At 41.6% G+C, this 12212-nt stretch overlaps 1 protein-coding gene across 1 annotated transcript in view; it reads right to left on the minus strand.

Annotated features, from left to right (window-relative positions):
• LOC109904248 (protein transport protein Sec23A) overlaps positions 1 to 12212 on the minus strand; it is a 39031-nt gene that overhangs the window by 20245 nt on the left and 6574 nt on the right. The window contains exons 3-10 of the mRNA XM_020501486.2: positions 10870 to 11014; positions 10162 to 10478; positions 8771 to 8915; positions 7971 to 8129; positions 6601 to 6716; positions 6143 to 6266; positions 4246 to 4326; positions 3920 to 4009 (exon numbers count right to left, since the gene is read on the minus strand). Of these exons, the coding sequence (XP_020357075.2) occupies positions 3920 to 4009; positions 4246 to 4326; positions 6143 to 6266; positions 6601 to 6716; positions 7971 to 8129; positions 8771 to 8915; positions 10162 to 10478; positions 10870 to 11014 (1177 nt within the window). The remainder of the gene's footprint in view (positions 1 to 3919; positions 4010 to 4245; positions 4327 to 6142; positions 6267 to 6600; positions 6717 to 7970; positions 8130 to 8770; positions 8916 to 10161; positions 10479 to 10869; positions 11015 to 12212) is intronic.

Genomic DNA, 12212 nt, shown 5'->3' on the forward strand with positions numbered 1-12212 from the left:
GGTCCCACAATTGACCGTGCATGTCAGAGCAAAAACCAAGCTATGAGGTCGAAGGACTTGTCTGTAGAGCTCAGAGACAGGATTGTGTCGAGGCACAGATCTTGGGAAGGGTACCAAAACATTTCTGCAGCATTGAAGGTCCCCAAGAACACAATGGCCTCCGTCATTCTTAAATGGAATATGTTTGGAACCACTAAGACTCTTCCTAGAGCTGGCCGCCAGGCCAAACAGAGCAATCGGGGGTGAAGGGCCTTGATCAGGGAGGTGACTAAGAACCCAATGGTCAATCTGACAGAGTTCTAGACTTCCTCTGTGGAGATGGGAGAACCTTCCAGAGAACCTTCCATCTCTGCAGCACTTCACCAATCAGGCCTTTATGGTAGACTGGCCAGACGAAAGCCACTACTCAGTAAAAGGCACATGACAGCCCGCTTGGAGTTTACCAAAAGGCACCTAAAGATTCTCAGACCATGAGAAACAAGATTGTCTGGTCTGATGAAAACTCTTTAGCCTGAATGCCAAGCGTCACATCTGGAGGAAACCTGGCACCATCCCTACGGTGAAGCATGGTGGTGGCAGCGTCATGTTGTGTGGATGTCTTTAAGCGGCAGGGACTGGGAGACCAGTCAGGATTGAGGCAAAGATGAATGGAGCAAAGTACAGAGATCCTTGATGAAAACCTGATCCAGAGCGCTGTGGGGCGAAGGTTCACCTTCCAACAGGACAACGACCATAAGCACACAGCCAAGACAACGAAGAAGTGGCTTCAGGATAAGTCTGAATGTCCTTGAGTGTCCCAGCCAGAATACGGACTTGAACCCGATTGAACATCTTTGGAGAGACCTGAAAATAGCTGTGCAGCAAAGCTCCCCATTCAACCTGACAGCACTTGAGAGGATCTGCAGAGAATAATGTGAGAAACTCCCCAAATACAGGTGCCAAGCTTGTAGCGTCATACCCAAGTAGACTCCAGGCCGTAATCGCTGCCAAAGGTGCTTCAACAAAGTACTGAGTAAAGGGTCTACTTATGTAAATGTGATATCAGTTTTTATAAGAAATAAATTAGCTAACATTTCTAAAAACATGTTTTTGCTTTGTCATTATGGGGTATTGTGTGTAGATTGATGAGGGGAAAAAACGATTTAATACATTTTAGAATAAGGCTGTAACGTAACAAAATGTGGAAAACGTCAAGAGGTCTGAAGACTTTCTGAAGGCACTGTATATTATTTAGTAGGCCTATATGTAAAGTCAAGACTACATTAAGAATAGTCTGATAAATCAAGAAACAGCGCATACCTTTTTTTGCGACTTTTTCAAAAATGTACATCTTATTTCTGCGTATGTATCCATTCATTTTAGATCACCCTGACTTTACAAGTTTGTAGGACTTTTTCAAAAAGTCGCACACCTCATCTAGCCTAGCCCATAGGCCTTATTGTTTGATAAGGTTTGTAATCACAACTAAAGTGGCCTAATAACTTCTTGAAATTAAGCACATTAATCCGCTTTACAACTGGTGTAGAGCCTAACTGGCATACATTGGATGACATGGGTCCCATTATGCCTGGCAAAAACCAAACACTGCGTTTCACAGTAAGAGCCTCATATCAACGGTCAAGAATGGTGATGTTTGGGGATGCTTTGCTGCCTCAGGACCTGTACGACTTGCTTTAATAGAAGGAACCATGAATTCTGCTTTGTATCAGAGAATTGAGCTGAAGTTAAAGTGCAGCTGGGTCATGCAGCAAAACAATGATCCAAAACAAACAATCAAGACTACATGAAAATAGCTAAAAAGCAACACATTTGAAGTTTTGGAATGGCCTAGTCAAAGTCTAGACCTAATCCCAATTGGGATGTAGCGGCAGGACTTGAAAAGGGCAGTTCATGCTTGAAAACCCACAAATGTCACTGAGTTACAGCAGTCCTGCATGAAAGAGTGGGTCAAAATTCCTCCACAGCATTGTGAGAGACTGATCAACAACTACAGAAAGTGTTAGGTTGGTTGGAGTCATTGCAGCTAAAGGTGGCACAACCAGTTATTGAGAGTAAGGGGGCAATTACTTTTTCACACAGGGGCATTGGGTGTTGCACAACTTTGTTTATGAAATATGGAATTGGAATTTTGTTATTTGTTCACTCAGGTTCCCTTGATCTAATATTAGGTTTTGGTTGAAGATCTGATAACATTCAGTATCAAAAATACACAAAAGTAAAGTGAATTAGAAGGGGGACAAATACTTTTTCATGGCACTGTATAATATATAATATTTCTACAAATCGATACTTGAGAGTCAAAATCATCCAAAATAATAATATGTAACTCTAGGATTTTTTCCAACAACACTTACAATCAATATCCCAAACAGTCCTTCAATAATATAGTGAGTAGTTCTCGCTCTCATTCAACAAATATAAAGAACGAGTCTTGAAGGCCCCTCAATAGCCAATTGAAACAACTCCTGATGGAATTGAGAAGCTAGCTCCAGAACATTTCTAAATGACGACTGTTATGAGGGGGAAAAGCTGAGCGCTTGAGATTATGAAATGAGCTTCTCAGTGTTGGAGCAGAGCTGTAGAGCCGATGAGGCCGAGCGGCTGGCTACACTGCATTGTTGGTTATTTTCTCTACCCCTCTCTCTCTAAATTCAATCTCACTCACTCACTCTCCCTCTCAGGCGCTACAGAGCGGCTCTGCGGAAAAGCCTGAGTAAAATACGACGGCTGTTCCAGCGCCCTCTGAAGAACTCCTGCCCACAGAGCACCGCCATCCAACTTGAGATAGTGAGCCAAGATCACCACCATCACAACATCTCCAACCCATCACTCTTGTCAGAAGCCAACTCCAAAACAGGGTCACCAGAGGCCAAATCCTTGTCAGAGGTGACTATGGAGGATGGTAAAGACACTATGGACACTACACTAGGCCAAGACTCTGTCAATGTGGAGCCATCTGGAAAACTAGCCTGACTACAGACTAAAATACAGACCAACTACAGACTTAATTTTATGAATCCCAGGACTCCCTGAAGAAAAGTGGCAATTGTTACTGAGTGAACAAAATGAATGAATGAAATGAAATACAATACAGGTTGGGACTAAACACCAGAGAAGGACCATATGAAGGATCATTGTGGTGACAGGATGCAACAGACAGACAGTCTCTAGTATGACCAATGGGATTGTGACACTTGTGTCTTAAGTGGATCTATACACGAAGACCGCCATACCAGCGATCTTATTTGTTCTGTTTCTAACTAAAAAGGTTAGCTTACAATGCATATTGTACAGTCAATCAGGGACATTGGACCATTGTCTGTTTGAACTACAATGTTGAACTACAATGTTTGAACTAGATTGCAAACTGTACTAAACTGTACATATACAGACATTACTGTCTGTCCAAATGTGTTCTTCCTCAAATATACCTATGGCAACACTGCCAATCTAAAATCATTGAAATGTAATCTTTCAGTTTATCATAACTGGATGTATTGGATTAAAATGAATGTGATCATCTCAATTACATTTATAGATCCATCTTATACTACTGTATGTTTCATAAAGAGGCCATAGTGGTTTAATATATGAGCACACCATCTGGTGGCATAGTGATGCTGTTGCACCTCTATCCAGTACCTCTGACCAGCCCAGTACAGCAGTGGAAGAGATCATTATGGAACAGCTAGTACCCTCTATGGTGGTGCAATCAAATTCACTGAGTCTTTGGCACAAGTGGAACATTGCTCTGTGGATCACCTAATCTCAGATTACTGTGATATAAAAACGACTACTCAGAAACCTTGCCAATAAAAAGCTTTTAACACAAAATATGGTAACATTACACAAAATATGGCAGTTATTACCAAAAGTAGCTTAGTGATCACAATCCAGAGTGTGTAATATGAAGGCATACCTGATTGACCACCTCAAAGTACACTGCCAGAGTGGTGTTATGGTCAAGACCACATATCTTCCATTGAGATGTGCCCCCTGTTCCAATTTCCTTTAAGGAAACAAACAGAAGGGATCAGTATCAGAACGACATTGTTCTAGAAGGGATCAGAAACAGAGCAATGTTGATACATCTCCTTCGGCAGAGATTCAGGACACAATATTCTGGATTAACAACTACAGTTACAAAAGTGTTGACCGGTCAAAAGTACAAGTCTGTTCTGCATATCAGCTGATCGATGATGTAGAGTATTCGGTCACTGTTCTATGTATTTGACATGGACTCACATTTTCAGACACACACGGCCCTTTGGCATTTAATGACACACATGGCCCGATGGCTCCTGAAATCTTGATCTCTCGAGATGTCTGAAATGAAGAAGGACAGATGATATTAGAAGATACAGTGCCTTGCGAAAGTATTCGCCCCCCTTGAACTTTGCGACCTTTTGCCACATTTCAGGCTTCAAACAAAGATATAAAACTATTTTTTTTGTGAAGAATCAACAACAAGTGGGACACAATCATGAAGTGGAACGACACTTATTGGATATTTCAAACTTTTTTTAACAAATCAAAAACTGAAAAATTGGGCGTGCAAAATTATTCAGCCCCCTTAAGTTAATACTTTGTAGCGCCACCTTTTGCTGCGATTACAGCTGTAAGTCGCTTGGGGTATGTCTCTATCAGTTTTGCACATCGAGAGACTGACATTTTTTCCCATTCCTCCTTGCAAAACAGCTCGAGCTCAGTGAGGTTGGATGGAGAGCATTTGTGAACAGCAGTTTTCAGTTCTTTCCACAGATTCTCGATTGGATTCAGGTCTGGACTTTGACTTGGCCATTCTAACACCTGGATATGTTTATTTTTGAACCATTCCATTGTAGATTAAGATTAACCATCTTCCCTGTCCCTGCTGAAGAAAAGCAGGCCCAAACCATGATGCTGCCACCACCATGTTTGACAGTGGGGATGGTGTGTTCAGGGTGATGAGCTGTGTTGCTTTTACGCCAAACATAACGTTTTGCATTGTTGCCAAAAAGTTAAATTTTGGTTTCATCTGACCAGAGCACCTTCTTCCACATGTTTGGTGTGTCTCCCAGGTGGCTTGTGGCAAACTTTAAACAACACTTTTTATGGATATCTTTAAGAAATGGCTTTCTTCTTGCCACTCTTCCATAAAGGCCAGATTTGTGCAATATACGACTGATTGTTGTCCTATGGACAGAGTCTCCCACCTCAGCTGTAGATCTCTGCAGTTCATCCAGAGTGATCATGGGCCTCTTGGCTGCATCTCTGATCAGTCTTCTCCTTGTATGAGCTGAAAGTTTAGAGGGACGGCCAGGTCTCGGTAGATTTGCAGTGGTCTGATACTCCTTCCATTTCAATATTATCGCTTGCACAGTGCTCCTTGGGATGTTTAAAGCTTGGGAAATCTTTTTGTATCCAAATCCGGCTTTAAACTTCTTCACAACAGTATCTCGGACCTGCCTGGTGTGTTCCTTGTTCTTCATGATGCTCTCTGCGCTTTTAACGGACCTCTGAGACTATCACAGTGCAGGTGCATTTATACGGAGACTTGATTACACACAGGTGGATTGTATTTATCATCATTAGTCATTTAGGTCAACATTGGATCATTCAGAGATCCTCACTGAACTTCTGGAGAGAGTTTGCTGCACTGAAAGTAAAGGGGCTGAATAATTTTACACGCCCAATGTTTCAGTTTTTTATTTGTTAAAAAAGTTTGAAATATCCAATAAATGTCGTTCCACTTCATGATTGTGTGACCACTTGTTGTTGATTCTTCACAAAAAAAATACAGTTTTATATCTTTATGTTTGAAGCCTGAAATGTGGCAAAAGGTCGCAAAGTTCAAGGGGGGCGAATACTTTCGCAAGGCACTGTATTAGCAGTTTGCGCACAATTCTATTTGGTAAAATACAAAGTCAAGAAATCTATATTTCCCATAGAGTTTTATGGATAGAATCAACTATCCAAGAGAGCATGTCGCTCTGTTCCAATATCCACACTACGTAGAAGCAATGTATTGGGTATGCGTAGATATTGGAACAGTGGCTGTGTTCTAAAATGACACCCTATTCCTTAAAAGTGCACTACTAGTACACTATATTAGGTAAAACGGTACCATTTCAGACACCGCCAGTCTGTGCAATGGCTCTACCTTTATCTCCAGAGTGCCAGCGAATGCCATCTTGAAGGCTCCAGCCACATCTTTGGTAAAGACCCTCTGGAAGGTTTGTTTGAATAGTGAGGTGTTGAAAGAGTCTGCCATCACCATGTAGCCTCTGCAAAACAGATATACTCATAGGAGTTCAACTATACATAGGGTGAATCTCAGGAGGCTCTCTTCGCCGCCTCCTCTCTCCTCGCCTCCTTCTCTTCCTCAAAGCATCAGACGAGAGCATTGGAGAAGAAGAACAGAGGACAAACTCTCCTCTTACTATGGGAGGAGCCAGTGTTATTGACATATGTGTGTGTTCAGCGTATCAAATGGCACTATATTCCCTATATAGCGCACTACTTTTGACAGGGCCCTGTAAGCCCTGGTCAAAAGTAGTGAACTATATAGGGAACCATTTTGGACTCAGCCTGTGTGTTCACCAGACAGAGTGTCCTCACCCAGTGTGATTGGAACAACACTTCATCTCCAGCAGTCCGGTCTGGTCCAGAGCACAGGCATAGATGTCTATGATGTGGCCGTTGATGGAGGCACGGCTCGCCAATGCCTCGTAATGCTGAAAATGAAGAAAAAGGGTTTTACCCCAACTTCATACAGGATAAAAAGAGGATCCAATATCAGGTTGTTTTCTGGATCAAAAAGGGGTGGTGGGCGTGGCAGTGGGCGTGGCACTACGCTCACTGGGCGTGGTTGAATTTCAGAGAACATTTTAGAGGCCTCCCATCTTGGTGGTGTAGAGATGTTTTTGCATTACTAAGTCAATTTCCAGTAATTCTATACATTTCTTCATTGAGCTGAGAGAAATGTTTAAAACTGTGAAGGACATTTCCTGCAATTCTACACATTTGCCATGGATCTGAAAGAAATTGTTTTAAAACTAATTTACATCAAATCTACATATTCTGCCATGGAGCTGAGATAGCAATCAGTTTTAAAGCTAATTTCCTGCAATTCTAATGCTATGTTCTTTTGCTCAAACATAATCAAATCTATACTGTGTGGCGTACAGCAGGTCAGCCAACAGGGGGAGACTCATCGAGGCCTGGTAACAGATGGAGTATACATCACGAGGCGATGACTCCATCTGCTGGACATGCCAGGTCTCGATGGGCTCTCCAGCCAGGACTAATTGGGGCTGATTGGGAGCTGGTGAGTAATCAAGGGCAGATTGCTCACCAGCTGTGCAAGGCCCATAAAGCTGCCAGAAGGGCAGCACACAGGAGGAATGGGGGAAGAAAGGACTCTCGTGGTATGGTTGACGGTTCCAGAGGTAAGAAGAGGGAGATCAGTTTTGTGCCCGACAGGATACCGCCAGACCCGGAATACCAGGAGATGGCATCTCGTAGGGGAGACCCATCATTTTCTTTTTGATCTATTATTTAAATAAACACCCTTGATCCTTCTCTGTCTGTGTCTGATATTGGTAAATGTCTTGACCAAACCCCCTGATCTGCCACAACTGATAAATTCATTGTTTGGGGAATTTTCTATTCTACCTAACTGTCTAACTTTTATGGTGATTGTTAGTTCTCAAATATTGTAAAAATACATTAAAACATTTAGGTGGCCCGAAAAAAACACTTACGAGGCCCGCCCAAGGATTTCCATGGCAGAAAAATACCATAATATACAGAAAAAGGTAATACCTGTTTAACTTGTTATGCTAAAACACATCTAGCCATTTAACTGATTGTCTCACTTTAATGTGGTGTAACACACAACTTCATCATTCACAGACAGTGGCAACGGACCTGAAAAAAGGTCTAAATAACAGGAAAAGTGAACCGTCAAAGGTTGAGCCAAAACTTACTTTGGTCCCCTTTTTCATGAACTTGGCGTTGTCCTTCTCAATGTCGTGCCAGGAGCGAATAGGGGTCTTTAGCTCATCTCCTACCACCATGCCTGGACCCTGAGTGGCTGGTCCACCGATGAAGGTCATGATGCGTGCCCCAGTGTTCGGGAAGGTGCACTGGATGGTGGAAAAAAGGGACATTTTATTACAAAACATTTCTATGAAGCGGAGTAAACAATGCAACCAAACACAGACTAAAGCTAGTAATCCTGGTCAATTCCCACGGCATAATAGGTTTATCATCTTACAAATCCTACTTCATACAGAGGAACACAGGGAAATATGAATTTGAAGTAGTGTGCGGGGGCTGATCAGACTAAAATGGTAATATTGAAAATGGTGTCATTGAAATATGTACCAATACATTCCAATGACAAATATGAACAGACCTGGGTTTTAATATTATTTAAAATCTTTCAAACACTTTGAAAACAATTGCTTCAGTCTGCCTTTATTTAAACCAGGCAAGTCAGTTAAGAACAAATTCTTATTTTCAATGACTGCCTAGGAACAGTGGGTTAACTGCCTGTTCAGGGGCAGAATGACAGATTTGTACCTTGTCAGCTCGGGGGTTTGAACTTGCAACCTTCCGATTACTAGTCCAATGCTCTAACCACTAGGCTACCCTGCCAGATTACTATTTTATTGGTGCCGTTAGGTCAGGAAAAATCTATCAAACCAAAGTATTTTAAATATTTAAAATACTATTTGAACCCAGGACTGCATTGAGGCAGTTTATATTTCTGTCTAGGTCTAACCTCCAGCAAGCCAACAGCGATGGACATGGCCGACCCTAACGAGCGGAGGGGCCTTTTTCCCTGAGTGACAGGCCAGGGGTCCCTCTGGAGCTCTCCAAGCAGGTCTGTCAGGTTCATGTCAATCTTCTGGACAGGCTGGAGGAATCTAGGCAAAAGAAAATAAGTCCTAAGATTAGTCTAATTTTGTGTCATGCTAAATTATTTTAATGTACAGTACCAGTCAAATGTTTGGACACACCAACTGATTCCAGAGTCTCTTTATTTCTACAATGTAGAAAACTATGAAATAACACATATGGAATCACATAGTAACCAAAAAAGTGTTAAAAAAATCAAAATATATTCTTCAAAATAGCCACCCATTGCCTTGATGACACATATTTAATAGGTTTGATGTCTTCACTATTATTTTACAGTGTAGAAAATAGTAAAATAAAGAAAAACCCCTGAGTGTCCAACCTTTTGCCAGGTACTGTATGTACTGCCATGGCATTGGTGTGTGGCTGTATGTGTATTTTTTTCCTTATACATTCAATAAATCAATCAATTCAACCAATCTACAGACCACAATCAAAAAGGTACTATACTGAACAAAAATATAAATGCATTATGTAAGGAAATAAGTCAGTTGAAATGAATTAATTAGGCCTTAATCTATTGATGGGTGGCCATGGGATGGGTGGGCATGGGATGTCATGGGCCCACCCACTTGGGAGCCAGGCCCACCCACTGGGGAGCCAGGCCCAGCCAATCAGAATGAGTTTTTCCCCACAAAAGGGCTTTATTACAGACAGAAATACTCCTCAGTTTCATCAGCTATCCAGGTAGCTGGTCTCAAACGATCCCACAGGTGAAGAAGTCGGATGTGGAGTCCCTGGGCTGGCGTGGTTACATATGGTCTGAGGTTGAGGCAGATTGGACGTACTGCCAAATTCTCTAAAACTGCGTTGGAGGCGGCTTATGGTAGAAATATTAACATAAAATTATCTGGCAGCAGCTCTGGTGGACATTCCTGCAGTCAGCATGCCAATTGCATTCTCTGTCAAAACATGAGACATTTGTGGCATTGTGTTGGTTGACATAACTGCACATTTTAGAGTGGCCTTTTAGATCCCCCAGCACAAGGTGCACCTGTGTAATGATTATGCTGTTTAATCAGCTTCTTGATATGCCACTCCCGTCAGGTGCATGGATTATCTTTGCAAAGGAGAAATGCTCACTAACAGGGATGTAAAAAAAATGTGAGAGAAAAACTTTTTCGTGGTCTGAAAAATGCCTGGGATATTTTATTTCAGCTCATGAAACATGGGACCAACACTTTAGATGGTGCGTTTATATTTTTGTTCAGTATACAATGTCAAAACAAGGCTGTAGACTGTAGTGTGGTTTACCTGTTGGAGAGGGGGGGCTGTGGAGCTTGTGGTCCCCGTCCTGCCTGTGCAGCAGTGGGTTTGGTCAAGCCCAGCATCTCCTGCAGCTGCTTGGCGTTAAGGTCTTTAGTTCCCCTGAAGACGTAGCTCTTTGAGATGCCATCGCAGCCCAGTTCGTGGACCTGGATCATGCGTCCGAAGGTGATGAGGCCAACCAGGGCTGTAGGAGGCAGCAGCGACAGGGACATCTGTAAGGACTCCTTCAGAGCCTGCAGGTCTTCATCCTCCATGCAGGTGTCCACCACGTACAGGAAGACCAGTGGCATCTGGGGACCTCTCTGTGGGGTAAAGAGAGAGAACCTGGTCAACTATCCTATTGCATAAAACAGTGAAAGGATGCTAGAATCCAACAGATGACTGACAGTTTCATTTTCTGTGGGGGCCAGGGGGACAGCAAACTAATTTTAAGGTGGACTAATAAAAACAATGACAAAATGGTTTTCAAGTAACATTATCAAGATGTATGAGAGGTCCATCACAGGCCTTGTTTTAACGTACTAGATGAAAATGAAATAACATACGTGTAGGAAAGATGACATCTTATCTGAATGCTGTTAAAAACTATTATAAAACGGATCAAATTGAGATAAATCAAAATATTTTGATTTGGGGAAAAAAAATACTCTATTACAATTCGAGAATCCAGCATTGATCAAATAGAACCATTACCTGGACAACATATTCAATGGTGGAGAACTGTGGCAGCAGCTCAGCTGGCTGGTTCACCTCTGATATCCCAGCATAGGTAGGTGGAAACTGATTTCTCTGATAGCAGAAGTTGCAAGCCCACAGTTTGGCTCCGTAATCCACTTGGCTAGGTTGAGAGACAAAATGAGTGGTAAACATCAGAGAGAATGACCACACAGTGTAGTTGTAAACAATACAACTCCATGCACAAGGATTACGAAGATAATGTACAATTCACATACACATTTACTGGAAGAATGTGCAGATGCAAAGTTTGGTAACAGAACTACGGTAAAATGTCTCCGTTTTTTATGCAACCACGTTTTCCAAAAGCTCTTAAAAATCTGCTCTGAATTACAATTCAAAGATGTGACATGACACATTGAGTTTGAAAAAAATATATGCAGTATTTTGGTTATTCGAATACAGTAGGAGACAGAATCCGGTAACAGAATAACGGTAACAGAATAACATCAAGGTTCCCTGATCTGTAATATACAGAAATTCATCATTATGGAAATGTATATCATTCTCTTTTAGAAAACATCTACCAGAAAGTCTCAAGACCCCTTTTCCATCTGTTTGACCAGAAACCAAAGCCTTTACCTACTCCAAATGTTTTATATGCCTTAATTTCTCAAACATATAGACTCTTAGCTTTCATTTGACACTCAATTTGACATGCTCCTATGAACTTCACATGTAGGTGGTCATTTGTCCTTTTACATGGAAATGCTCCCAGACTACAACTATTTAAACAGTACATGTGAACCTTCTGAAGACTGGATGTGTAAATCACCTGTTTAGAGTTAGGTTACAAATGGAAGAATAGTCATGAATGAGGGAGGGAGAGAATAGGGCAGGGGTCTCCAACCTTTGAGCATCAGTGCCACTTTTACAAAATGAAACATTGTGAGCTACTGATGTTTTTTCTTTAAAAAAAAGGCACATTCTTCTCCTCTCCGCTGCAACGCAACTCAGCTCAAGGTCCTTAGTGTAAAAGAGAAAGACATGCACTGTTTTCCATCAAGATACCTGGTAAAATAATGGTTAATAAAACATCTCTAAAGGGGCCCTATAAAATCTGTGTTTTTTTCTCCCCAAATTGTTTAATATTTTCCAAAATTATGTTCCTAGTTGTATTTTTCCTGGTTTTAATTAATTTCACACAAAAAATTTGTCAATGCCAATGTTTAAATCACATCAGAAGACCATTTTTGGGGGGGAGGTACAGAAAAAAAAAGTAACAAATGTAGATTTGTGTAATTCCACTTTAATTGCGCATCGGGACCTTCAAATGCACATCTAGTGTGCAATGTGATCTA

This window comes from Oncorhynchus kisutch, linkage group LG14 (assembly GCF_002021735.2).
Source record: "Oncorhynchus kisutch isolate 150728-3 linkage group LG14, Okis_V2, whole genome shotgun sequence".
In the NCBI taxonomy this organism is placed as follows: domain Eukaryota; kingdom Metazoa; phylum Chordata; class Actinopteri; order Salmoniformes; family Salmonidae; genus Oncorhynchus; species Oncorhynchus kisutch.